Source organism: Papaver somniferum, chromosome 9, assembly GCF_003573695.1.
Source record: "Papaver somniferum cultivar HN1 chromosome 9, ASM357369v1, whole genome shotgun sequence".
In the NCBI taxonomy this organism is placed as follows: Eukaryota; Viridiplantae; Streptophyta; class Magnoliopsida; order Ranunculales; family Papaveraceae; genus Papaver; species Papaver somniferum.
The window spans coordinates 171910496-171936454 of NC_039366.1; the positions used below are offsets into that span (position 1 = coordinate 171910496).

General features: G+C 36.6%; 2 protein-coding genes across 5 annotated transcripts; both read right to left on the minus strand.

Moving 5' to 3' along the window:
* Positions 1 to 1534: 1534 nt before the first annotated feature.
* Positions 1535 to 7936, minus strand: LOC113310239 (putative disease resistance protein At3g14460). Of its 4 annotated transcripts, XM_026558843.1 has the most exons (6): positions 7606 to 7936; positions 6843 to 7243; positions 6363 to 6475; positions 5852 to 6221; positions 3142 to 5614; positions 1535 to 2263 (listed from the first exon to the last, which is right to left on the minus strand). In XM_026558843.1, the coding sequence occupies exons 4-6, from the start codon at positions 5991 to 5993 to the stop codon at positions 2254 to 2256; spliced, it is 2625 nt and encodes an 874-aa protein (XP_026414628.1). In that variant the 5' UTR covers positions 5994 to 6221; positions 6363 to 6475; positions 6843 to 7243; positions 7606 to 7936; the 3' UTR covers positions 1535 to 2253. The 4 variants fall into 4 exon arrangements, with proteins under 4 accessions (XP_026414628.1, XP_026414625.1, XP_026414626.1 ...); XM_026558840.1 differs by having other exon boundaries at positions 3142 to 6221; XM_026558841.1 differs by having other exon boundaries at positions 3142 to 6221; positions 6843 to 7251.
* Positions 7937 to 21161: 13225 nt separating this feature from the next.
* LOC113312871 lies at positions 21162 to 25142 on the minus strand. Its single transcript, XM_026561605.1, has 6 exons — positions 25049 to 25142; positions 24678 to 24961; positions 23021 to 23076; positions 22529 to 22824; positions 21872 to 22409; positions 21162 to 21753 (listed from the first exon to the last, which is right to left on the minus strand). The coding sequence occupies exons 1-6, from the start codon at positions 25140 to 25142 to the stop codon at positions 21162 to 21164; spliced, it is 1860 nt and encodes a 619-aa protein (XP_026417390.1).
* Between the last annotated feature and the right edge of the window lie 817 nt (positions 25143 to 25959).

Consider the following 25959-nt stretch of genomic DNA (forward strand, 5'->3'; position numbering starts at 1 on the left):
ACCAAATGGTTAGCCATATGATTACTTTCATATGAACCATATTCTTCTTCACCATAACTAGTTCAAATGACTCAAATGAACTAGTTAGAGAGTTGTTCAATTTCTTAGATCTTATGTAACTACACAAGACACAATCGAAGCAAAAACGGTTTGATTCACTCGAATCGGTTCATGAACTTTATAGCCACGGTTTGCAAAAGAATTCCTTAGTTTAAATAAACATGAGTTCAAGAACAACCGGTTTTAGATATAACCTGCTCAAGTTCGCGGACTGGGTTCGCGGACTTAAGCTCATGGAAGGAGTTCAAAAACTCCAGCAGAAATTCTCGGGTCGAGAACTTCCGCCAGTTCGCGGACTTGGCTCACGCCACTTCCATTTCTGTTGATCAACAAAGTTCGCAAACTTTGGTTCAAGGAATAAGGACTTATACATGTATGTGTTTCCACAACAATGCTTATATCCTACCAATGGTTATGTAATCTAAACTCTCATTTCAATCATTGAAACATTCTCAGAGGACGGATATAGCCGTTATTCACAGACCATTTTTCGTCAGAGCAATTTTCAAAGTGATTGAAACATAACATGACTTTTGTCACTAGGTAAAGATGAATTTGGCTAAAGCGAAAGCTTACCAACATATATTTCGAGAAATAGATAGGCGAGATAAACTCGGCTCGAAATAGCAAATGTGCATAATGAAAGTCTATATATCAAAACGACTTTTGTCTCAAGAGTAGGAGATAGAATAGATATACTTTTGAGTGACAGATAAGTTCAGGTCTCCACATACCTTTTAGTCGATGAAGATCCACCAGTTCCTTGAGTAGTCCTTCGTATTGTATGATGATTGCCATGGAGTTCTTGAGCTCAACTACACTTTCTATCCTAGTCCGAGACCTTTAGCTATGTATGCTAGAAATCAAGACTTATAGTTTTGATCGCTAACATTGACAAACATGCTTGAGATAGCAACGCATGCGAGTTCGACCGAGCAATGCTCTAACACTTAGCAACTCCATGTATACACTACAACAATCATATTCTACAAACTAAATACAATATTTAACCTCAGCAGTGTCTACCCGTCTAGCGTAAATACTCTTAATCGTAAAAGAAAACGTAAACTGCAAATGAGTGTAAACGGAATGTAAACAAATAAAGGTCAAGGAACGGCTAGCCATTAACCGTTCCAAGAAAGAAAAACGGTCGATGGTTAGTCGTTCCATAAGAACGGACAATGGTTCTCCGTTGTTATTGAGAAGAACGGTTAATGAATAACCGTTTTCTGGTTTTTGAAAACGACTAACCATTAATCGTTCCCGGAGTCTTCCCGCTGGGATTCCCGCACACTAGAGAACCCTTGCGGGAAGAACCCCTTTTGGCCACGCTTTTTTTGGCTTGGGAAGGGCTTGGGCATGCCCATAAGACCCAATCTTACTACAACAGTTATAAACAGCCATAAAAGGTGGGGCCTCCTCCCCACCCCCACAGAACAAGTTAATCAGTTTTGTTTTTACTGACATCAAAATATGTACTAACTCGAAAAAACCCATGTATCACAAATTCAATATCCCACTCTTTACCGGCCATAAATCAGTTTGTGAATATCAAATTTTTTTTTTTTTTGGTAACGAGACGTTATTAACAGAAAACTAGTTGGGCCTCACAAAACGGGGGAGAGCCCTCCCCATAGAAACACTGACTCACTGTACAACAAAAAACTCAAAAAGATGGACACCCAGACCACTTCACAACACTTCTCCTTAGCAGTTAGCAGCCTTCTTAGAGAGATAGTCCGCCACATCGTTAGCTTCTCTATACTGATGGCAAAAAAGAACACTATGAAAAATCCTAGCTATCAAATGAATGTCCTGGACCACAGTCTCAAAAAACCAAGGAACAACATCCAACTCCAACTCCCATTAAAAGGCGACAACATCCTTTCAGGCTTTCAGCATATAAATAGTTAAGAAAGAAGCAAGACGAGATAAAAACCATTCTGACCTTATAAAAGCAGGTGCTATTAAAAAAAAATGGTTTCTGGAAGGAAAAAAAAAAACTTTCAATTTTTTTAATGCTGTAATGTCAAGATTGAGCATCCTGTAACTCACTCTTTTTCACTAATCTTGACTTGCATTCTTCCTCCAGATTCACATGAAAACTCAGTTTCACGTTCCTTTACACCAAGTATAAAACTCCTCTCTTTATCTTTATAGCTCTCGGACCTACTGCAACGACTTTTCCAGAGTTCAACTGAGTCTGCATCAAACAACAGCAGAAATCAAGCTAAAGGCATTACCAGGAAACAAAAAGTAAGATATCATACCAGTTTAGAAAATTTTCATCTAAACTGAAGAACGTAACCTTGAATGCACCATTGCTTGACATAAAATTCAAACAGCATTAAATGAACAAAGTAGCAGGATTTAACACTCTACCAGAAAATTGTACTCAGCACAAGTGCAAACAAGGTCTAGGTGGTAAACAAATCTAAGGGAAAAGAAAATCGTGGATAAAGAGATTTACATTAAGCACAAGAACCAGAGAGATTGGTTTCTATGTACAATAGAAAGATCTGACATGCATTAAAAGTGGGTAGTTAGCATATGCTGTGACAAGCTTCTTTTCGTTCTTCCTCCCCTCTTATAATAATTGTCTCATTAGTTGTTAATATTATTTCTTTGCATTGTTCAGTGGATTTTTGGGTCATCCAAGTTGCAGAACATGATTATCGATATGCCAAATATAAGAAAAGAAAATGTTATGAGGTGGTACCTAATGATTAAAATGATGGCAGACAGTAACTAGATCAATCAAGTGGGATAACAATAATACATAGAATGAGATAGAAGATCAAGAAACCGTCAATAAGGTGTCCAAATAAAGTTGGATAAATTCCAGTAAATGAGTTACAAAACAAAACGTAGATCTAAAATAATAGGACAAATTGCCTCATATTTCAAACAGACAGCTAATTTTTTTGATGTTAGCTATAATCTTTCTGTGCAAAACAAAGTGATTCATCTCTTTCTAGAAGCAAACAATCAGTAACTTGGACGTTCTCAGAAAAACGAAAAACCTAAAAACGTCAGACCTAACAGACAAGAAACTGCAAACAGAATCTATAGTGAGCTTACCTGTCTGAAGAAGGCACCTCTTTAATAATCTTTGACCAGCCCCACTTCTTCTTGCACGATTCTAATAGTATGGGACAATCCACAATAATTAGAGAACTAACTGAACGGGGTAACCTTTTGTCTGGCAACTTTTGAAGCTTTCGGCAGCTTTGAATATGCAATTCCTGAAGAGAGCCAAGGAATCTGAGAGTTGGAAGTGAGATCAGCTTACCACAGCTACAAATGTTCAGTTTCTGGAGACGAGGCATGTCACCTTTCTCAAGACCAAACCATGTCTCTAGGTACGACAATGACTGAAGATGTAGGGTCCTAAGTGAAAGAAAGCTCTTCATCTTACCCATGCCCTTGCCGCAAAATTCACTGTCAATTTGGTGTAACTGTTGCATGGGTCCATCTATATGGAGAGACTTCAGTGATGGAAGTTGTCCAAGAGGGGGAAGGAACTCACAGTTTGTGCACGCATCCAGCCGAATAGTCTCAAGATTGGAGAAGGATGGGTCACTTACCCAAGTTGGAAATTTGATCCCTGAATACCTGTAGACCACTAAATATCTAAGATTTTTGTGAGGTTCGAGCCTAGCAAGTGTATCTGCTGCAAATGTAGCACTTTGCCAGGAATTCCATACAAGCTCTAGCTTGTGAATCCATTTCTTATCAATCAAACAGTCTTTGATACTATCTACTTTGCATTTCCACATATTCTCAAGCTTCAGAACAACAAGTGATCCTCGAAGATTAACCAATCCCCTCAACACTTCAAGCCTCCCGTACATTTCATCCACAGCAAACGCACCAAGTGCTTGAAGGTTAGGTATTTTTGCAATCCCTTGGGGCATGACAAATGGTGTATAACCTATCCCCAAATCAAGATTACGCAGGTTAACTAGACTCCCCATGTCTTTTGGGAATTTCAACTCTGTAACCTCACTTTTAATTCTTAACGTCTGGAGGTTTTTAAGCATAGTTATCCCCTCAGGTATATATTGTATAAAATTGAAAGAGAGATCGAGGAACCTCAACTGCGACAAGTGGCAGATTGAATTGGGAAATTCCGAAAGTCCAACTCGAGCTAAATCCAGAACACGTATCTGTGATAAGTTTAGAGATATATCCGATGGAATGCTATTAATGTGCTGATCAACATGTCTCATACAGATTAGAAGTGTGCGCAAACCCTTGGACTTGTGAAGGTCTTCAAAACTCCGGTCATCAACAGTAGCACAACACAATGATGAATGGTGTGCATATTCGAAGGTCTTGTGAGATGATGATAGCCTCTTTTCTAGGTCATGCCACTTAAAATAGCCATCACCAGGGGAAGATATAAATTTTGCCAAATCATAAACATGATCTGGCATTTGATAAACTGGGAAATCTTCATATACGAATCTCCCATTCGCGATGTGCAAGAAGGATTTCTCTAGAAGCTCGTCGAAGTAAGCAAAACCCAAGTCTTCCATGCCCATTCCACATTCAGGTTGAAGGAAACCTTCAGCCATCCACAATAACACTAGTTTGTGTTTCTCAAATCTGTAGCCTTTGGGGAATAATGCACAATAAACAAAGCATTGTTTCAAATGTGTGGATGAAAACCCATGATATGTCCACAGCAGAGATGATGAAATTTGAATCTTTTTATCGTAAAACTCAAAACGGCCCAAGAATTTTGACTTCATTCTATTAGACGAAGAAGAGCGTAGTAAAATCCCAAACGCCACTATAATAGAAGGAAGCCCTCGACACAACTTTACAAGTTCTTCACAGAGTCGTGACAATTCTGAAGGAGGAAGAGGAGAAGTAAACCCGTCTACCTGTTCGATGAAATCATGCTTCAGTTTGTGAACAAAGTTTGATCTTAAGCGATGTCCAATTGCTCTTGCAACACTAAAAAGCCCTTGAAATGACTTCACCATCTCCAAACAACAGTTAGACATTGTTGTTGTTGTTGAAGGAGTGTTAAGAGTGTCGCTTTGGTTGTTTCCAAATGCTGTATGTATAAATAAAGACAAACTATTTTTGTAACTTAAAGGTCCTAAAGAGTAAGGAAGAACTGTCCCCAACACAGAAGATACAGCAGTACTTCGAGTGGTAACCAAAACCATACTACCATTTGCACCCATAGTTAGAGGGGTACTTAATAAATGCCACTCGCAGCAAATCTCATTAGACACACCATCTAGAATGAGCAAAAATTTCTTCATTAGAAGCAACACACTAAGCTTCAACTGGAGATATTCCAGATTTTTCATTTTACCTTTAACCATTGACCTTAGTTTCTCTTTCCACTGCCTTCGCTCATCCTCGTTTAAACTTATAATTGCACAGTCGATCAATTGTTGAGTAAACTTCTCTCCATCAGGGTAGCAATCAGAGAATGAAACCCAAATTTTCACATCAAAATGGTCTTGCACCCTATCATTATTGTTGACAAATTTGACCAGTGTGGTCTTACCAAGACCAGCATCACCCAGAACTGGAATAACACAAAGTGTTTCCAAACATGATTTTGATTGTTCTTTTAACAATAACTCTATAAGACATTTCTCATCATTAAGCCTCTGAACTACAAAATTATCATTTTTTAGCTTTTGAAAAAATTTCATTGTTTTTGTGTCTGGATGTACCGGCTTACAAGCAATAAGATGATCCAATTTGTCTATCATCGGATTCATATTATGAACAATAAAATCTGAAGAATGATTGTTTATACCTTCTTCCTTGGATGGTGCTGAATTATAACATGCATCATTGATATCGTCCAATGTGACCCTTAGGGTTCTCAACCACATCCTAATTGCCCTGGTTTCAGCTTCTCTTTCCACCCTGTTACACGGGCACGTCGAGGTGATCATAAATACGCCTCTCCAAACTCAGGTAATTCATCAGCCTCTTCTCCAAAGATGTCTCATTATCCACAACATCTAAGACAACATAGAGCATCCTCTCCAATTTCTTCCCATGTTGTTTTTGATGTTTGCTTAACTTAACATCATGTAACTTTCTCAACATCCCGTGAACTAGAATACTAATAAAAAGAATATTATCTTCATTGCCCACCTTCAGGTCCATCGTTCTTTAACCTACAAATGGAATTGAAATCATGAAGAAGAGGGGTTATTTCAGTAGACAGAGTAAAGTGAAACAATAATCAGTAAATGCTTTAATTGGAAAATCTTATTTTATTATTTAATTTAGGGAGTTAGCTATTTATGTTTTATTACCTATTTTGCAGTGGATCGCACAGTTCGACTCTTCAGTAGCAAGCTAACCTAATTTGGAAGACGACGACGATAACGAGAGCGGGATAGAGTTCGTTTGGTTCAGGGTCTTTTGCCTTCAAAGAAAATAAGAAGGTTTAGGGGTTTTTCTTTAATTAATTAAAGACCGAATTTGTTATAACATAAACTTCTTTTGGAGGAGAAGAAACTTTTTTTTCTTTTTGGGCCAATTACAAAATGATCATATTTTTTGTAATTGGTTTACAAAACGATCATACTTTACAATTTGGTTTATAAAATGGTCATTAGCCATCCGACTTAACACTTTCCAAAAAAACGGTCTCGCATTTTCACCAAAATACCCTTCCATTATAATAACTAAAGCAGCTTAACCATAGTTAACCAGAAAGCTATGGCACCAGTAGACCCTGGATCTGAAATAGTGAACCTTTAGGAGCCAGTCATTTTTTAAGTCATTCCTACCTCTTCAAAACCACAAGCAGCAACATTTCCACCTCCAACATCAAAACCACCAACACTAGCACCAATAACATTTCCACCTCCATCAACATCAAAACCACCACCACCACCACCACCACTAGCAATATCATTTCCACCTCCATCAGCATCATCAAAACCACCACCACCACCACTAGCAATATCATTTCCACCTCCATCAACATCATCAAAACCACGACCATCTTCGAAACCAAAGTATAACCATTTGGTCCATTGTCACTTCCATCAACATCTTCAAAACCAGCAGCAACAACATCTAAAACCACCACAAGCATTTGGCCCATTACCACCACAACATCTTCAAAACCACCACAACAGCAGTAACAGAAGCTAACAACTTGGTCCATCTCCACCTCCATTGAAGTCTTCAAAACTACCACATTAAATCAGTAAACAAAGGCAAAGAAACCCAAAAATACGAAATCATAATCAACTCATATTGCTTTCAATCACCACCACCAGCAAGAACAATGAACAAAAGCAAACAACCATTTTAATATTGTAAATCATGTAACACATTCCAAAACGAAAAACCCTAACCATACACTAAACTCCATTTCACAAAAATTAAATTTTCGTTATCAACAAGAAATTAGGATTCCTGAAAAATCCCCAAATTCAAATTAGTTTTCTTAGAAAAAAATCCCAAAATTAGAATTACGATTTCTAAGAAAATACACAAATTAAATACGATTCAAATAACTAGAAAGGGTGAAAGAACAATTACCTGTTTACGTCTCCTGCCATTTTTGTGTCTCCAATTTTACATTTTGCTCTTCGTGAAACGTATCTCTAAATTTCAGAAAACACAAATTGTTGTGGTGCAACTTTCAGAAACAATAAAAGAACCATACCACTAATACTCACTGTAACAACATCAGCTCTAAATTTCCATCTTCATCGAACACTAAATGTCCATCTTCAACAGTTGCAGAGGATAAGTTAGAGAGAAAGAAGCGGCAGTGAGAAGGAGAAAGAGATCAATTTTCTTTAAAGAGTATAATTTCCTAGGGTTCTCATCCATTCGAGATGCCATTTTTCTTCGAGATGCCATTTTTCTTCGAGATGTAAATTTGTCTATGATGATAGTTAACCAAAGCTAAATCTGTGAGTGACAAATATGTAAACCAACCACCTGATTTAACTCTGACTTTAAGGACCCCACCGACTTAACTCTGACCCAAACGGATTCATGATCATTTTGTAAATACTTTGTAGCAGTATGATGATTTTGCAAATCGGGTTTTAATACTAGGATCATTTGTTATATTTCCCTTCTTTTTTTGGAGGAGAAGAATCGTGTCTTTTATTTCTTGAAGTTGAGAACCCAAAAACAAACTTTTAATTCCTAATTACAAAAAAATTGCTTTGTTGTGTTATGATGTAAAAATAAATAGTCATGTGTTCCGTATATGGTTATAAATTTGAATTGTTGTAGGATTAGTAGAATTTTTAATGGGGAAATTATGGTTTGGTACCTTTTTAAGTGGTCCTGTAGGATCAGAATCTCACAACGACAATATCTCAGCGAAATTATCAACAACATAACAGCGTCGCAGAACAATTTCAGAAATGATACGATAAACGACGTCAGCTAGGATCACGAGAAAGATGTGATAGTCCTGCGAAAATTAGAGAGCTTGCGAAATTAACATTTGTAAGGTTGCGAGAATGTTGCAAACCATACCCGAAAATAAAGGACAGATTAGTTGTCATCCACTATGTATTTCCTTATAAATAGTCGTTCAAGTTGTAAAGAAGGAAGAGATCTTTTTTGAGTAAGAAACAAGTAAATAGGAGAGACAAAGTCTAGAGCAGAGGTGATTCTTGATTTCTTTATCTTTTCTTGTAATAACATTCAAAGATTGATCAATACAATTAAGAGTGAAAACCTAAAAATGAGTTGATTAATAATGAAATCAAATGAGGGGTGTAGTGTAGGATTTCCTGCAACTACATAATGGCGCTAGAAACAGGGAACTTATTGAAGATTATTCTAGAAAAAGCTGAAAATATTGAGATTTGTGAAAATTTAGAGTGATTGATTAAGAATTTTCCATAATTTCTTGCAATATTGTTAACATTGAAGAAATGGCAAGAAGAAGAAATACATCCGAACAACCGACTACTGTTAGAAGAATCAAGAGAATTGATGGGAGAGAAAGAAGTGAAATGGGAGAATCTACTAGAATGAGAAGTAATAGAGAAAATCAAATTCAATCACCAATTCAACAAACACTAGTTCAAGGGAGGAATACAGATTATGATAGGGTGAGTATACACACTTGGCAATCAAATTCGGCAGAAGAAGTAGAAGAAGAGCAACAAAACAGAAATTATAGACAGGAAGAGAGAAATCAAGAAGCAGATGAAGGAATAATTCATGGAGATGAGGAAATTAGAGCGTTAGAAACGTTGAGACGAAGAATAAATGAAGAAAGAAGAGCTGAGGCAGAAGAACGTGGAAATCTAACAAGGCAAAATCACGAATTAAGGATGGAGAATATAAGACTACAGAATAGAAGATCGAGAAGTATTACAAAATCATATTCAAGATCGACTACAAGAGAAATGAGGCGAAACTCACCCACAATCAATGCTAGAAACAATATTCAATAAGAAATATCAAATCCTAATGAAGAATATCGCGAAAATAGAGAAAGAGCTGATGATTGTTACGTTCCACAAAATGAAACTTTTGATGATGGGAAAAATGGTGGAAATCAAGAGAACGGACAACGTCAGGGACGAAATGACCAAGATGGCGAAGGAAATCGGGAGGAAGGAAGAAGAATTTTACATGAAAGAGAAAATCAAAGAAATCAACAGACAATTGAAGAAGAAATTGAAAGACATCATGCTGAACAAGCACGTTTGGTCTGCGAACGTGAAAGATTGAGAGCGGAAATGGAAGAACAAGAGCTTCAGGAGACAATTCGCCAGAACAATCACGACAATCGAGAAAGAAGGTGTACACAAAACCGGAATAACGGTAATCTCAATGAGGAGTATGATAGAGTACAGAGAATGGCTGAAAGACAACGAATGGATTGATAAGAAATGAACAAAATCATGGAGGGGAAAATGAAAGGCATCATCATATGCGAATTCAAGATAGAGATGAGGAAGAGAATCGCAGAAGAAGACGAGATGAGGATAATGAAGAAGAAATGCAAAATTTCGCAAGAGAAGATAGATATGAACGCAGAAGAAGAGAGGCGAAATTAAAAAGACCAATGGATCAATATTCAGGTGTAAATAAACAAATCTTGAAAGAATTAGAAGAAATGAGAGGAATGCTAAATAATAGAGGAGAAGTATGCAGAAGACAATTGTATGAAGCAATAGAAGAAGCTGCGAAAACTCCATTTACAAGGGAAGTACAATTAGGAGGAATACCACCGAAATGCAATTTGCCCGCATTAACCAGCATTTTTGATTGAACAACTTGTGCAATTCAACACATTAAATCCTATGTGAGGTGCATGTTACAATGGGAAAATCATGATGCCGTATTGTGCAAGTATTTCGCATCCAGCTTAACAGGAGAGGCGTTAAAATGGTTTGAAGGTCTACCAAAGAACACAATAACATCCTTCAATCATTTGCAGACTACATTCTTGGGGGCATATATAAGTAATAATTCCTCGCGACCTGGTATAGAAGATGTGTTTGGATTAAAACAAAGGATTGGCGAAAGTTTGAAGCACCTGACTAAAAGGTGGAGAACTATGTGTAGCGAAATGGCTGGCCGTATAGATGAGAGATATCTTATATTATCATTTATCAATGCTATGTTTGCAACAAACCTATTGTATGCCCAAATTTTCAGAGTTAAGAATACGATCACAATGACTGAATTGCGAGAACTTCAAGAAGAATACATTGCTCTAGAGGAAAGGCAAAATGAAATGGAATCATATCCAGTTGCGAACACCAGCTCACAAACAGCAAATGCAAGCTTATTACCCAAGCTAATAAACACCATAGCGAATACTTCGCAAGTAGAACAAGAGAAGGTGACGAGTAACAATCAACAGAAACTGGTGGCTATGGGAAGCCGAGATCAAGAAGAGTATGAAAGAGAAAGAAATTTCTACAATCGTGGTGGAAATAACAAGATTCAAAGACTCGATCAACCACAAGAAACTTATGGAGGTCAAAGACAAAACTATAATAGAGGACAAGGAGGTCACAAGGTAGTATGGGAAGAAATCATGATGCCCTCTAAATGCAAGTGTGGAAATATGGGAAGCTATAATCTTGATGGAAATATACCAACACCATGGAACATGGGAACGGAACCACCTCCAAACCACAGAACCATGAGTTTTGTTCTTATCATCATTTTCATGGACATACAACAAATGATTGCAGAAATGTAAAAAGAATTATTTTGAGAATGATAGATCAAGGAAAACTAAACGACTTTTGGTAGGGCATCCACAATCTCAACCACTGCCACCACCACCAGAGCATCACAAAGTGAATACGATGAAAAAGAAGGAAACATTCTTCATAGAAGTTGGTGCAAAAGCAAAAAATCTATTCTGTCACTCTATCGTACATTCATATAAGACAATTGAAGATTTTCATGATAATGTTTTGAGTAGAGTGTTCGCAAGAGATAATGATGGAAGAGAAATTATGAATATTGCGAAAATCTCGCCACTAGAGGAATGGCAGAAACAGATCATTTCTTTTACCGCAGAAGAAATTCCGAAGGAGAAGAGGTGCATGACAATCCATTGGTAGTAAAATTAGAAATTAATCCAAAACCGAAAGAAGATGAGGATGATGAAGCTGAAGATTCATGGGCAATTAATAGAATTCTAATCGATACTGGAAGCTCTGTGAACATCTTATTTTATCATACTTATAAAACATGGGTGGAAGAGATGATGATCTTATACCATCAACATATAAGATATATGGTTTTAATGGTACTGCTAACAAGCCTAAAGGGGAGGTTACTATGCGAATTCCATTGAAGGGAATATCTTCTGAAATCTTTTCTGTGTCGTTGATGTAGAATCACCCTACAATGCGTTAATTGGTCGACCTTGGCTACATGGGATTCTAGGTGTAGCTTCAACTTTCCACCAGTGCATCAAATTCCCTCACCCCAGTGGTGTAGGAATCATAAAGGGAGATTGGGTTGAAGGAAAGAGGTGTTACGAAACTGAGATAGAATCTTGCGAAGGAAGAGCAAACAAGAAGGAAAACTGGCGACACAAAATCAAAGATACACAAGAAGTGAGAGGTTGATGGTGGATGCAATCGAAAGAAAGGAGAAGAGATGTTGCGAAACTAATGCTAGCTCAGAATAAAAATGATGAACATACCACTACAAGGAAGCAAGTAGAAAGTACAGAAAATAATAAAGAAGCAGAGGATGACAAAGGTAATAAAAACAAGAAATGTATGAATGATTAAGTTGTTGCGATACTCTCGCAATAAGTAAAATTCTCAAAAATACATTTGATTGAATGACAAAATTGAGATTGCGAAATCAATACAATATGATGATTGCGAGACTCTCGCAGAGATAATGAATTTTACAGAAGATAATCAGAGAAAAATGACAAAAAGAAAGGGCGAACCTTTATGGCGTACACCCTAGTTCGCGAATACAATTTCGCAAGAGGCAAATGTAAGACCTAAAGTACGTCATATAAGGGGGTACCTGTTGCATGGCTCAGGGAAAGGCTACACCGCCACCGGAACCTGAGTCATGGAGATTTGGGGTCAATAAAGCCCATCCGGGAGAGGCACCTTGGATTCTCAGCTTAAGCATATGACTTAGGTTGGGCGACTAAGGTAATAAGGACTCTCCCAAGGAGTGCATATCTGATCAAGGCGCCGAGGTACACGGTTGAGTCAAGAGTGCCAGGGACGTTTGAAGCGTACTTTGCCATTCTTGACAAGTCTTGGCTTATACTGCACTCGGCCTGAAGAAAACCCCACTTAGGGTGCAGTCTCGTAACCATAAGCCCTATAGGTAAAAGGGATAAGAGGCTGCGAAAACAACTGGTTGTTGTTAAGACTGGATGGGAGGAGCTAACCTTGTATGGTAGAAGTACCTCCTTGAAGGGGCAACCAGGGGGGAGATAAGGGCGGCACCCTCCATTAGGGAGCTGATAAGTGTCTTAAGACGCAAATGTCATGAGGCTTTTTATTCGCAAGGATATTAAGGCTTGTCATATTTGTGCAACAATCCTGAAGAGGCAATAATACAAAAGAAAAGGATAAGACGAGATCAATGGGTTTCGCATGAAAGTGCGAAGACGTCCTGCGATTTCGTCGCAAGACGACAATGTCATGGGGATTCATTTTCGCAAGAATATTTAGGCCTGTCATATTGTCGCAACATTCCTGAAGAGGCCATAATACAAAAAAAAAGTTAAGGCAAGATCAATAGGTTTTTGCATGAAAGTGCAAGGACGTCCTGCGATTTTGTCGCAATGACAAGAGGTGGCATAATAAGACCTTTAATTAGGAAGGCAAAATAAGACCACACAGGAATGAGATTTTGAAAAGAATCAAAATTCACTTCGCACAAGATTGCGAAATTATACATAATTAACGGCGAAATTGAGGCATAAAATAAGAAAAAATTATTAAATCTCTCATTTGTATTCAAATAACATAGGCAAGTATGGGAATGAATGAAATTAGAAAATGTTATTTGTCTCCATATGATAGATTTACACAAAGATTCAAAAATTAATGTTTATATTGATTAACTGTGTTGCAAGGAAGAATTGTTTTAATGAATGCAGGTCAAAATGAAAGAAACACAAATATACAGAAAGAAGGAATAAATGTACAAGTATTACAGAGAATCAAAGAAAGAAACAAAGACTACTTCTTAGTTGATCCTTCATTATCTTCATCAGACTTGTTATCTTCTTCATCTGCGTCAGAATCTTCATCACCATTAGAACTTTCATCACCATCAGATTCTTCATCATCAGCTTCGCTATCAAAAATAATCAGACTGGGAATATTCTGTGGGATCTCTTCCAAGAGACAAGGATAATCAGAATGAGGAATATTATGATCGTCACAAACCATTTGGATAGTTTGATTGCGAGAATGCATAGCATCATTCTTAAAATTCGCAACAGTGATCTTGATTTGATTCTTTAATCTAGAATACTTGTCGTTGCGAGAAGAAAGATTATTTGTGAGTTCTTCCTTTTAAACTTCGAGTTCTTCAATCTTTTCACGATATCTATTTTCAGAATCTGCGAGCAAAAGACAATCAATTATTAACTTGATGAAAATTCATAAGAAGCAAAAGATTAGTAAAGAAGAGCAGTTAGTAACCTTCTCTGTCAGAAATCATATCTCTAATCAAGGCTGTATGCTCAACTTGGAGATTAACATTTACACCTAAATTTTTTCTAGCATCATCTAAGATTTTCGCAGCCCAAACGAATTCATCCTCACTACTTATAAGAAGACGAGAACGAATTTGATTTTCCCTTTCGCAGAGTTCGATGTTCTTGCGGTTAGCTTCATCTCATTCAAGTTGAACTTCAAGAAGAGCCTCTTGGAATTTCGCCAAAGCCTTGGCACCTTGATCAGAGATACGATCCTTATCATCTATGAGACCGCTAATTTTGGTTCTTAACTCATTGGTTTTCTCTTTAGAATCAATAAGGAGACGCTTAAATCGGTTGGCTAAGCCTAAACTAGATCTATGGTCAATTTCTAAGAGGAGAAATTTAGATCTAAGCTCATTTAGAGAAAGAGACGAAATTCTATCATTTGAGAAGCTATTTAAGGAATTGTTAAGACGCTCAAGAAGGGTATTATTATCTAAGGCATTAGGAAATGAACGAAGAAGGGTAGCTTCATCAGAAAGACCATAAATGTCTGCAAAAAGGATCATTTAAATAAGATAAAACGACAGGATGAATGAATAAAGGGAAAAGAGAAAAGTAACATACCGTAAAGCTGATTATTAGCTTGCTGAAGACTAGAGATTTTGTTCTTATACAAAGAAGAATCAATTTCTAATTGTCTATTTTTTTCGCGAAGACTTTTAACTTCAGCTTCAAATTCTTCATTCTTTGTGCGAAATTGAATATTCTTCTTTTCAAGATTTTCGCGTCTTTTCTCTAGATCTGAGGCAACAACAAAAGAAACTTTTCCAGCCTGCGAGAAAATATAAAAAATATATTAATATAGAAAGAAATTTTGAGTTATGACAATGAAGAAGTAAAAGGATAAAAGTATACCAGACTATTGAGAGAATGCAAGAAGTCGGGAGTCACTGATCTAGAAACTCCACGAATAGAGTTATCACCATCCAGTAAAGGGACATCGCAAAGGGTAGCGAGATCTTTGCAGATATTTGCGAATTGGCTATATCCCATTCCTTGTAGAGAATCAGAAAAGAGGCCAGAGAGCTTAGCCATAGAAGATTCAGGTGGAGAATCTTCACTTGCGGCAAGATCATCATTGTCCTCATCACCCTTGTCACTTTCGGAATTTCCGTGAGGAGGAATATTTGAAGGAGAAGAAGAACGAACTTTCCTTTTCTTTGAAGGAGGACTAATTGATTTTTCCCTGCGAAGAGCACCTTTACCTTTATCACCAGTCTTCGCAACATTGACAGGTTCTTCTACTTCAGCAATAATCTTCACACACAGATAGAAATAAGAAATGGAAGCAACAATATACTGTTTAAAATCATAAGATAAAATTGAAGAAAATTTCTTACCTCATCTGTGTATGAGCGAAGAGCTAACAGAGTACTAGCTTTCCCAGTCCTGTTATAACTATCTTTCAGTTTTTGGATCTGCGGAATGTCGCAAGAGTTAGCGAACAGAATAATAAAAATCAATAAAGAAATATAAAGTGAGTTAAATGGGAAGAAACATACCTCTTTCTCCTTCTCGGGCCAAGAGAAAACCCAAGGTTGATAAGCAGCGAGATTCGCAGGAAGAACATTTGACCCAGCAATGTAGGGTCCTTTTAGCATTAAAGGAAAAACACACCATTTATCATCTTTGGATTGGCGAGGAGTTGTGTTTTTACCAGAATGCCAGTCAATATCTTGCATGAGAATTTTGGCTTCATCAATGTTATCTTTCCTTTTTAAGCGAATACCCCAGCGAGTATTCTCTTTCTTCATGGAGATAAGTTCATAGTTCTCAAAGAAACTCGCTATTGTGTATTTCTCAGCAATTATCTCTAGGTTTGCGAATTTAGGATACCTAAGTTCTTTGGAGTATAGAGATCTTTTACCAGCACCACGGTTAGCGAACTCTAGCATCAGACGGATGCAGTCCCCACTCAGTTGGAAGATAGCTCGCGAAAATCCCGAGTGAGCGAGAATTTCATAAAATAAAGGAAGATCTGGGTCATAAAGAGGAATAGGGAGACCTGCGAGAATCTGAGCTAGCGAAATTATGATTGATTGATCATCACAATACTGATCAGAGAAAAGTTTGACAGAAAGAATTGATTTGGCATTTTCACCAGGATTGGTGGAGAGTGTGAAACCTTTATCAGCAAGATCTTTTTGGACATCTTTTAAATTCTTCTCATGTCTATGACCACTTGGAGCCATATTTGAATATAGAGTATGGGAATGAATAAAAAGTAAGAGGATTGAAGGGGGAAAAAAATTACAGCAACAGAACTTGCAGAAGAATAACAGAGTTGCAGAGATGAGAGAATAAAAATAGAAGAGAAAGTAAAAAGAAAAGTGGAAAGAAGAGTAAGAAGAGTATATAAAGCAGTTTTTTTTTACTCGAAGAAATAAAAACCATTAAGACGAAAAGACGTGAGCGGTTGAAAAGCAGCGGTTACAGAAGACGTGTCAAGAAACAAATGGAAGAAAGAATACGTGTGATAAATGCAGAATATGAAAAGATGAACAGCTGCGGCATTTCTCACATCATTCTCTAGTTTGCAGAGAAGATATGAGAATAGGCAATATGTAGGATCAGAATCTCGCAACGACAATATCTCAGCGAAATTATCAACAACACAACACAACAGCGTAGCAGAACAATTTCAGAAATGATACGATAAACGACGTCAGCTAGGATCACGAGAAAGATGTGATAGTCCTGCGAAAATTAGAGAGCTTGCGAAATTAACATTTGTAAGGTTGCGAGAATGTCGCAAACCATACCCGAAAATAAAGGACAGATTAGCTGTCATCCACTATGTATTTCCTTATAAATAGTCGTTCAAGTTGTAAAGAAGGGGGAGATCTTTTTTGAGTAAGAAACAAGTAAATAGGAGAGAGAAAGTCTAGAGCAGAGGTGATTCTTGATTTCTTTATCTTTTCTTGTAAGAACATTCAAAGATTGATCAATAAAATTAAGAGTGAAAACCTAAAAATGAGTTGATTAATAATGAAATCATATGAGGGGTGTAGTGTAGGATTTCCTGCAACTACAGGTCCCTAGACTATTTGGTCAAGTGGGAAAAGGCTTCTCATGTTTGGTCTATAATTATTTGAAAATACAAAATGGACAAAAATATCATTCTGTATTATTTTAGCATTAATTTCTGTAATTTTTCTATTTCAATAATTATTTGAGTTCATGCTCTCTGACGAACTCTGAGCTTCCTACTTATTTTCTTGTAGGAGTTCATTTTGTTTGATGAACTGTCAGGTGTTTGGTAATGCTTTTCATAGATTCCAGTTCATTCTTAAAAATTAACACACAACAAAAAATTCATTATTATGAACAAAAAACAGAGTTCATTCTTTTGAATGAACACCTAATCAAAAGCACTAAATCAAGTTTGAAAACAGAGTTCATTCTTTCAAATGAACATCCAACTAATCAACACCGGTAAATCAAGTCAGAAAACAGAGTTCAAAAACTAACTAACTCAAACCTATAACAGAGTTCATTCTTTAACATGAACACGCAATAAAAATTCATAAAAAACAGAGTTCATTCTTTTGAATGAGCACCTAATAATTCAAGATTTTAAACAGAATTCATTCTTTAACATGAACACATAACAAAAATCAGAGTTTATTTTTTTCGAATGAACACATAATAAAAAGATCTAAAAATAGAGTTCATTCTTTAAATCGTTATCATCTTCATCTTCAACAACAACAATAGTAGTAGAGAAGAAGAACATAAAAAATCTTTATCGTTCATCATCATCTTCATTGTCAAAAACCTAGAAAAAACGAAAGAAGAATAATTATTTTCATCATTGTCGTCGTTGCCGTCTTTATCATCATCGTATTCATCATCTTCATAAGCAAAAGGAAAAGAAGAAAAAAAAAAAGAGAAAAAGTAAATCTGAAAAGAGATGAGAGAGAAAACAAATCTGGTCCCAAAAGAGTATTTCTGCCACTACCAAAAGACAATAACAAAATCCATGATGTCATCCCACGCGGATGTTGTCCAGTCTATGACCAAACAATAATTTCCGTGACCAAACAACAACCAAACAGACGGTTTACTAGGTCATCTTCGACCTTTTTTTCTCTCCGCTCTTCGGACCAGGACAAACTCCTTCTATCCATTCTTTTTTAAGTTACTTCCATCTGCTTCTTAGTTCTTACATCACCACCACGATCACCAAAAAAGAATAAATCATCCATATCATATCTTAAACAAGAAATAGTGATTCAATGAAGCAATCCGTTAAACCGGTGACCACATAATATTTTAGTTGTATTCAAGTCGAGCAACATCAAAATACTTTCATCTTCTTCAAGTGTTTGTTGATTTAAGTTGAAAGTGGAAGGCTTTATTGATTGATTTTATTAATTTCTCAAAATTGAGATCTGGGGTTTTATATCTCTCTGGTTTCTTCAAATCGGGTTTAATCAAACATTATGGTTTAGTTTGATTTTGACTTTTGGTATCTCAATTGTTGATTTCTGTAGTTTGTTTAATTAGAAATCCTAATTGAATAATTGGTGAAATTTGGGAAGTTTCTAACTTTTCAGAATTCTTATTGCGATGTGTACAATCGTTCATTGTTGTGTATAATCGTTGCAGGAATGTTATTAAAATTGATCTATCAATGTTCTGTTCTGGCTGCCTCTAATTTGCCTCATCGTTCTACTTCAGATCGGTGACCCGATCACCGAATCTAACCGACTCGTGCCGAGATATGTCGGTTCAAAACCGACCCTATTCTTAACTTTTACCTTACTTGGGGTTGCCTCTAAAATAACCGACTACTACGGTGTGCTGGTCGGCAGGGCCAGAACCCGAACCGACCCGATTATTCTGCAGCCCTAGATATTCCGACTAGAAAATTATTTATTATTCCAAGTATAGTGGGGGCCAGCAGCATGAAGATCTATAAGACTGCAGTTAGTCATCACAAAATTAAGCTCGATCAGAGTAGAATAAGTAGGAGGATCACCCCTTTTTTTTATCAGAAACATGAGAGATGGCTTTAAAGTCTCATATCGCAGCATAAGCACAGTTCATATCAGCAACACTCTGCATTTCAGACCGAACACTTTTCCAAATAATAGGATTTGGACTTGCATATAATGAGGATAACACCCAAGGTCTACCAAACTTAGGTGTAATAACAACATATATGGCCTAACGAGAAACTGAAAATCGTTAGCACATCCACATCATCAGATTCCCACAACATCCATAAACCGCCAAAATAACCTTGAGAAGTCACAATTTTAGCACGATCGTATCCCAAAGTAGTTATAATATCATTAGAAGCAGCTTCATATAATTAAGTATCCAGAATTGCGAATATAGAGGGTTCGTGCACATGAATGGGATCCCTAACAACTCTAGCAAAAGATGGCTCATTAGCACCTCTATAATTCCATACCACTACCTTTATTGTACAACTGAGTTGTCGGATTTTCCATCTTCTTATCCTGAGACATTTGTCTCACCTTGACATGGTGGTTGCGACGTAATCTCACTGCACTGTGGTCGATTGATTTTGTATACAGTCATGTCCTTAGAGTAACCTGAAACCTCTCCTCTAAATCCCAACCAACATTTATCAATATCTCGAAACTCGTGAGTTCGCTTTACTCGCTTAGTCGTGATGGTATTTCCATTAACCTGATGAACCCCACCTTTAGCACGATGTCCCCGAGCCATATTCTTGAATCTCATCTTTCTATATGAAGATTTCACTGGAGGAAAAATTATGTGGTGCAGATCGCTCCATGTTAATATTTGGAAGTGCAGCTATCGATGTTTTATTACTATTTTTGTCTACATATTTCTCATGTCCTTCACAGTCTGTTCTATTACTAAGATGTCTTTGAAGGTCCTCCAAAAAATGTTTGGAAGATGAGTAAAGCTCACCAGTTTGGTTCAGAATATCACACTTGTTAGTAGCAGAGAAAGTGAAAACTTCAGGAGCGGAGCTTGGAGTAAAAGCTTATGTATTTTGGTTACTCCTACTATCACATTATAGTTAATGGTTAACTCTCCCTAATCCAGACATCTGATTCGTTTTCCACTGTCCATTTGCAGGGTCTACAAGTGTACTTTGAGGATTCTAAATGTTTGTTTCATTTGAAATTGCCAGGTCCTTAACAGTCTGATTCTGTTGCATACTGGAGGATGCAAATTGTTCAATCTAGGCTTATGCCCACTTTCGTCATCCTTAACCCCGGTTGTTCTAGAATTAGTATTACCATCCATTACAGGTTTGTTGCTAGTATTATTTATTCTTCCTCCAGGACTGTCCATAACACCAGCATATTTCTAGCAATTCTTTCTATTTGCAACCAACATCCAACCCCCAAATTCATTAGCAGCTTCAACCTGGTGACGTTGATTGGTGGATTGATTGAAGAGAATACCTTCAAAACAGAGCCAATCTTGTGCATGTTAGGGCCTTGTGCGAACCTAATCGCAGGGCCTTTTTACGTTCAAATTTTGTTTTCTACCCGAAAATTTCGAATAGCAATGACAAAATGAAACTAAGACGATTAATATATATATATATATATATATATATATATATATATATATATATTGCTAGCATAAACATAACAAGTTCTTTACAGTTATAAGCATCGCTTTTATACATATTGTCTAGTTCAACACAAAAAAAAAGATCCAAAAAAAGATTGTCGACTAGTTTTTCTAGTATTTATCGTCCGTATCTTTGTAAATGACTTCAAGTCTTCAAGTTCTCCCATCTGTGAGTTAGTTAACCAAAATATATGTACCTGAAAGACATATAAAGACTAAAGTTGTTAGCAAACCAAAAATACAAATGGAAGACTTCAGAAGATTAATATCAAATTCGACATATATACCATTCAGAAGATCATCGGCGGAAATTTAGCCTTCTTGAATACACTGCTGCAAAATCATCAATTAAGGAATCAATATCAACGTCGTCAAGAAGACTATGCTCATTAAGTCTTTCTTGAGCCATGGTAGTACGCAAAAACGATTTCAGTATGTTTAATTTTGAAAAGCTTCTTTCTGCCGATGCCACTGTAACTGGAATTGTTAAGAGTACTCTGTACGTAATAGATGTAATCGGAAAGCTACCTTGATGTTTTAAGAAATTAAATATACCAACTGTTGTGGTTATTTCCCTTGGTAATACTTCACCTAAAACTTTCAACTCGGCAAACAAATCGTTTGCATCAATATCCGACGCTTCCTCGTGTCTTAGAGCATCTTCAAGATTATCACAACGAGCTTTCAACTGATCATCATCCATTGAGTTTAAAGTATCCAAACTAAACAAAAAACCAAATATGTCGTCACATGCTCTATATTGCTCAAACCGTCTTTCAAGTGAACTAATTGCTTGATCAACAATCTGCAAGAAAAACTTAGTTCGGAAAGATTCTTCAGCTGATTGAATTGTTTCCTCACAAGTTCCAATCTCATCAAAAAATTGTGTTCTATGAATTATACGACCCACATGAAAATCATCTTTAACTCCCAATTGATTAGTAATATCTTTTGCAGTGGTTAAGGCCTTCCCAAATTCCTTGTCTCTATATATAGTTTTGAAAATACTTTAGAAGTCCTTTCACTTGGCGCATAGCATCGTCGATAAGCATATCCTTAAACTGCAATGATTTACTAACCAAATTTACAACATTTAACAAATCATCCCAAATCTCCATGCTTAATAAAAACTCAAAATTTTCAACACTATGTTTTGCTGAGTTTTTTGCTTTAAACTTAGCTGCAGTATCCTTGTCATCACCATTATCTCCTACTTTAAGTAATGCTTTTCGAACTTGAAACCTAAATGCCTTCACACTTTCAATGTGACTTTCCCATCTCGTATCCGACAATGGTTTGACGGTATAACCTTTCACATGTTCTTTGAAAATATCCCACCGTTTTGTAGATGCAGAAAAAATCTTGTAAATCTGATTCAATGTTTCAAAAAAATCTGTAGCTCCCTTACAAGAATATGCCATATCAAGAAGTGTTAAATTTAAACAATGATCCCCACAAGGTGTATACATTGCTCTTGGATTCACAGCCAACAACTTCTTTTGTATACCATTTTTGCACCCACTCATATTAGCCCCATTATCATATCCTTGACCACGAATGTTGTTAATGTTTAACTTGAATATACCAACCATTTTCTATCATGTTCTTCACCATTAGGTAAAACTCTAGTGTAATAGGTTGAAGAGAAGTATCTAGATCTTTTACCGTTGGGGCCTTTTCTTATATTCTTGTCTCTAAGTGGACCATTTTTCACTAAAATTTCTCTAGAGACCGTGTCAAGATTTTCCCAATATCTACGATCATATATATTAAAAAGTACTTGGGGGAGCGGAAGTGGAGCTTCAAGTTCAACATCCCTATATTCTACGTCATCACTACCAAGTCTACCATCATCTTCCCTATCAAAAATCTCTTCATTTTCACTGACAACTATGTTAGGCACTTCTTCACGGTCATTGTCGATGAGGTTGGGATCATTTTCTATTTCATTATGGTCCAAACTAGGAACAACATTTCCATTTTTAGTTGAATGTAGAACTATTATAGGTTGAATCTTAACAAAAAATCTATTTAAAGCTCCTGTTTGTGATTCCTTTAAGGCTAGCTGTTTTCTCGTTTTTAACAGTTTCTCATGACCAGACTTTTTTTTTCTTAAACTCTTAACCATCTTTCAAACAAACTAATGATTTTTATTACCTGATTAAAGCCAATTCTCCGGATACCCGCGAACAAAAACGGAACCAAGCAGTAGGCTAGTAGCAATCCAAATTCAAACTCACAGCCTCATCAACATAGATTTCTTCCACAATCCAAACTCAAACAGTCAAACCCACATCACATAGTTTGGTTCATGTACACCAAAGCAATAATAATCAACAAATGAACAAAAGATTTACCAACTACCAAACTATACAACCAGATCAAAATTCAAACATGATCAAGGTGAAATTGACCTAAATTAGACAACAAGATGAAATCATCACTAATTACTAAACCCTTAAATCTTTCTAATTAAATCAAAAATAACATTCGGTACCATACAAAATTAAAATTCCATTACTGGTCTTACATTTTCATAAAAAATAATAATAATAATCGATTAGCTTGAATTGAATCCTTGAAAGAGGAAGGATGAGGGTGTTAATTGTTAGCCTACTTCACTAAATAAGAGTGATTGAATAGCCTTATCAATCGATCTGTGTCAAACAGAAGACAAAAGAAGGATGGGCGTGGTTTGGTTTTGTTTTGAGAGAAATTTGTGAATTCTTAAGAAATCTCCCCTCACAAATCGATACAAGACGTGGAAGAAGTCAAGGAAGAAGAGAAAGAAGACGTGGCTAAAAATAAGTTATAACTGGGCTTAGTTTTGTGCATAAAAAAAAGGCCTTGGCCTGAGATGGGCCCGGTGCTTCGTACCTCCTGCACCCCCTGAGGCCCGGCTCTGCTTCAAAATTTTCATTTTTCTTTGATGTGGGGAAAGGAAAAGTGGATGTACTATGAGTATCTCTCCCAGAAGAAAAACAAATTGAATCGATTTCTTCATACATAACATATTAAATAACATTACAAATTCTGATTATAGGGACCAATGGTTTAACCAAATCAATTTCTACACAAAGTCTTGCGAATCTTTCCCTAGCTAAAATTCTACATCAATCTTCACAGTCTTACCAATTTTGCTCCCAATTTTAAACAACATATTCTAATCAAAATATTCAACTAGAAGTTCTAGTAACCTAATCCAAGTAAGCATTTCAGTAAACACTGCCTCCGAAGGTTTGAATCCAGGAATCCATTTCATTAATGCTAAATTATGTCCACTGATGAACCACATACCATCTAATAAGGCTTTCTTAAGGCTAAGTCATACGCTCTTCTAATCTAGCAGCTAGATTGCAGTCTATGTCAGTTAGGACCACTGCCCAGCGCTGTTTGGTTCAGCGCTTTAAATTTCAGCCGTCAGATCAGATTTTGTGATTTTTGTGATCCGTGTGATTTTTGTGAGCGCTGAACCGTTCAGCGCTAAGGTCACTTTTTCAGCGTTGTTTGGTTCAGCGCTTTAAATTTCAGCCGTCAGATCGAATTTGGTGACTTTTGTGATCAGTGTGATTTTTGTGAGCGCTGAACCGTTCGGCGCTAAGGTCACTTTTTCAGCGCTGAATCATTCAGTGTTTCAATTTCGTTGCTAGTTGAACTGCGAGCACTTGCTAGGAGAGAGAAGTGGTGTTAATTTTTTTCTCACACTTTTTGGCCAGTCTAGCAGCTCAATCTAGCCCATAAGAATTAGCCTAAGGTCCTTAATATCAGAAAGTTTGAATAAGAAAAAGTATTTCCCCAAATATAAAATATGCACCTGGTTAATGGGTTTCCACGGAGCATTCATTTTTTCTTGAATGAACTTAAAACCCACTGTTTTACCGAGAACATTGCTAATTAAACATTGCTTCCATGGTTGACTCAATCTACGCCTAGTATCTAGATCCAAGTCGATGGAAGGAATATCATCATCCCCAATTCTTTCTTCCATGGTCCCAGTATTAGCAATCTTGCAATCCCATTCAAACTCATCATTTAAATACGTCAAGAACACTTCGTCACTCCATTTCTCTGATGAAGATAAATTTTGTTTAATCTTGTCTGCAAAAGAAATCCCTAATTGAAAATTAGATTGTTTTGCTAAATATATAAGCCCCACATCCGTAGTAGCAAGATTCGACTAGTTACATACTTGATTTGGTGAAGAATTAGAATCAGTATCTCGAAGATCAGGTGGTCTCTTTGCCTCATCTGCTTCATTCATCTCAATCTCTTTTGGCATATTTTTCAAGACACTAATATTTAACCAACACTGATTTTGAATTTATGTTGATATTTGATATAGAGGTAGTATCGAAGTATCGATGTGTGATTAACGACGAAAATAGTTATTCTTCAAAAATTTATTTTTAAATGCCATCATATAATAATAAACTAAACTTTTAATCTAATAATGTCTAAATAAGCCTAAATTGTCATCTTATAAAATGTTTAACCTAAATAAACCGAAACTTTGAAGAAGGTGGTCGTTGTTAAAATTGCAAATGAGAGATTGATATTTTTGGTGATCATTCCTTACACTGTGCCAGCGATGTAGGACTTAAATTTCGCCATGACCTCGTACGTGACACCTTGGCAGATGTTGGTTATCGAGTAGGTGTTCCTGCACGAAAAGAAGTAGCTTATTTGAGACCTGCTGGCATCCATGTTTATAACTGGGATAACGGTCATGATATATCTGCTTTGATGTCACCGGTGTCTCATCTTTCACAGGAGGATGCGTCCATACCTTCACACTAGGCTGAGCTGCAATTTCTTGCAAGCGTCATAAATATCGAGATAAACTCAGTTCCCACGGATATAGTTTCGGAGTTTTCGCCTTGTCCACCCTTGGTGAATTTGGGGAAGATATCGTGACTTTCTTGAACAAACTGGGAAACATCATAGCTGGTCATAACTTAAATGTAAAAATTGGTAATTATTAGAGCTTGTTATTCAGATAGATGTTGGACCCAGCTCAGCTCCTTGTGATACACTGTTATTTACTATAATTATAATAAAAAATATGTTGTAGGGCCTACGGCCCATGGGTGCGGGGC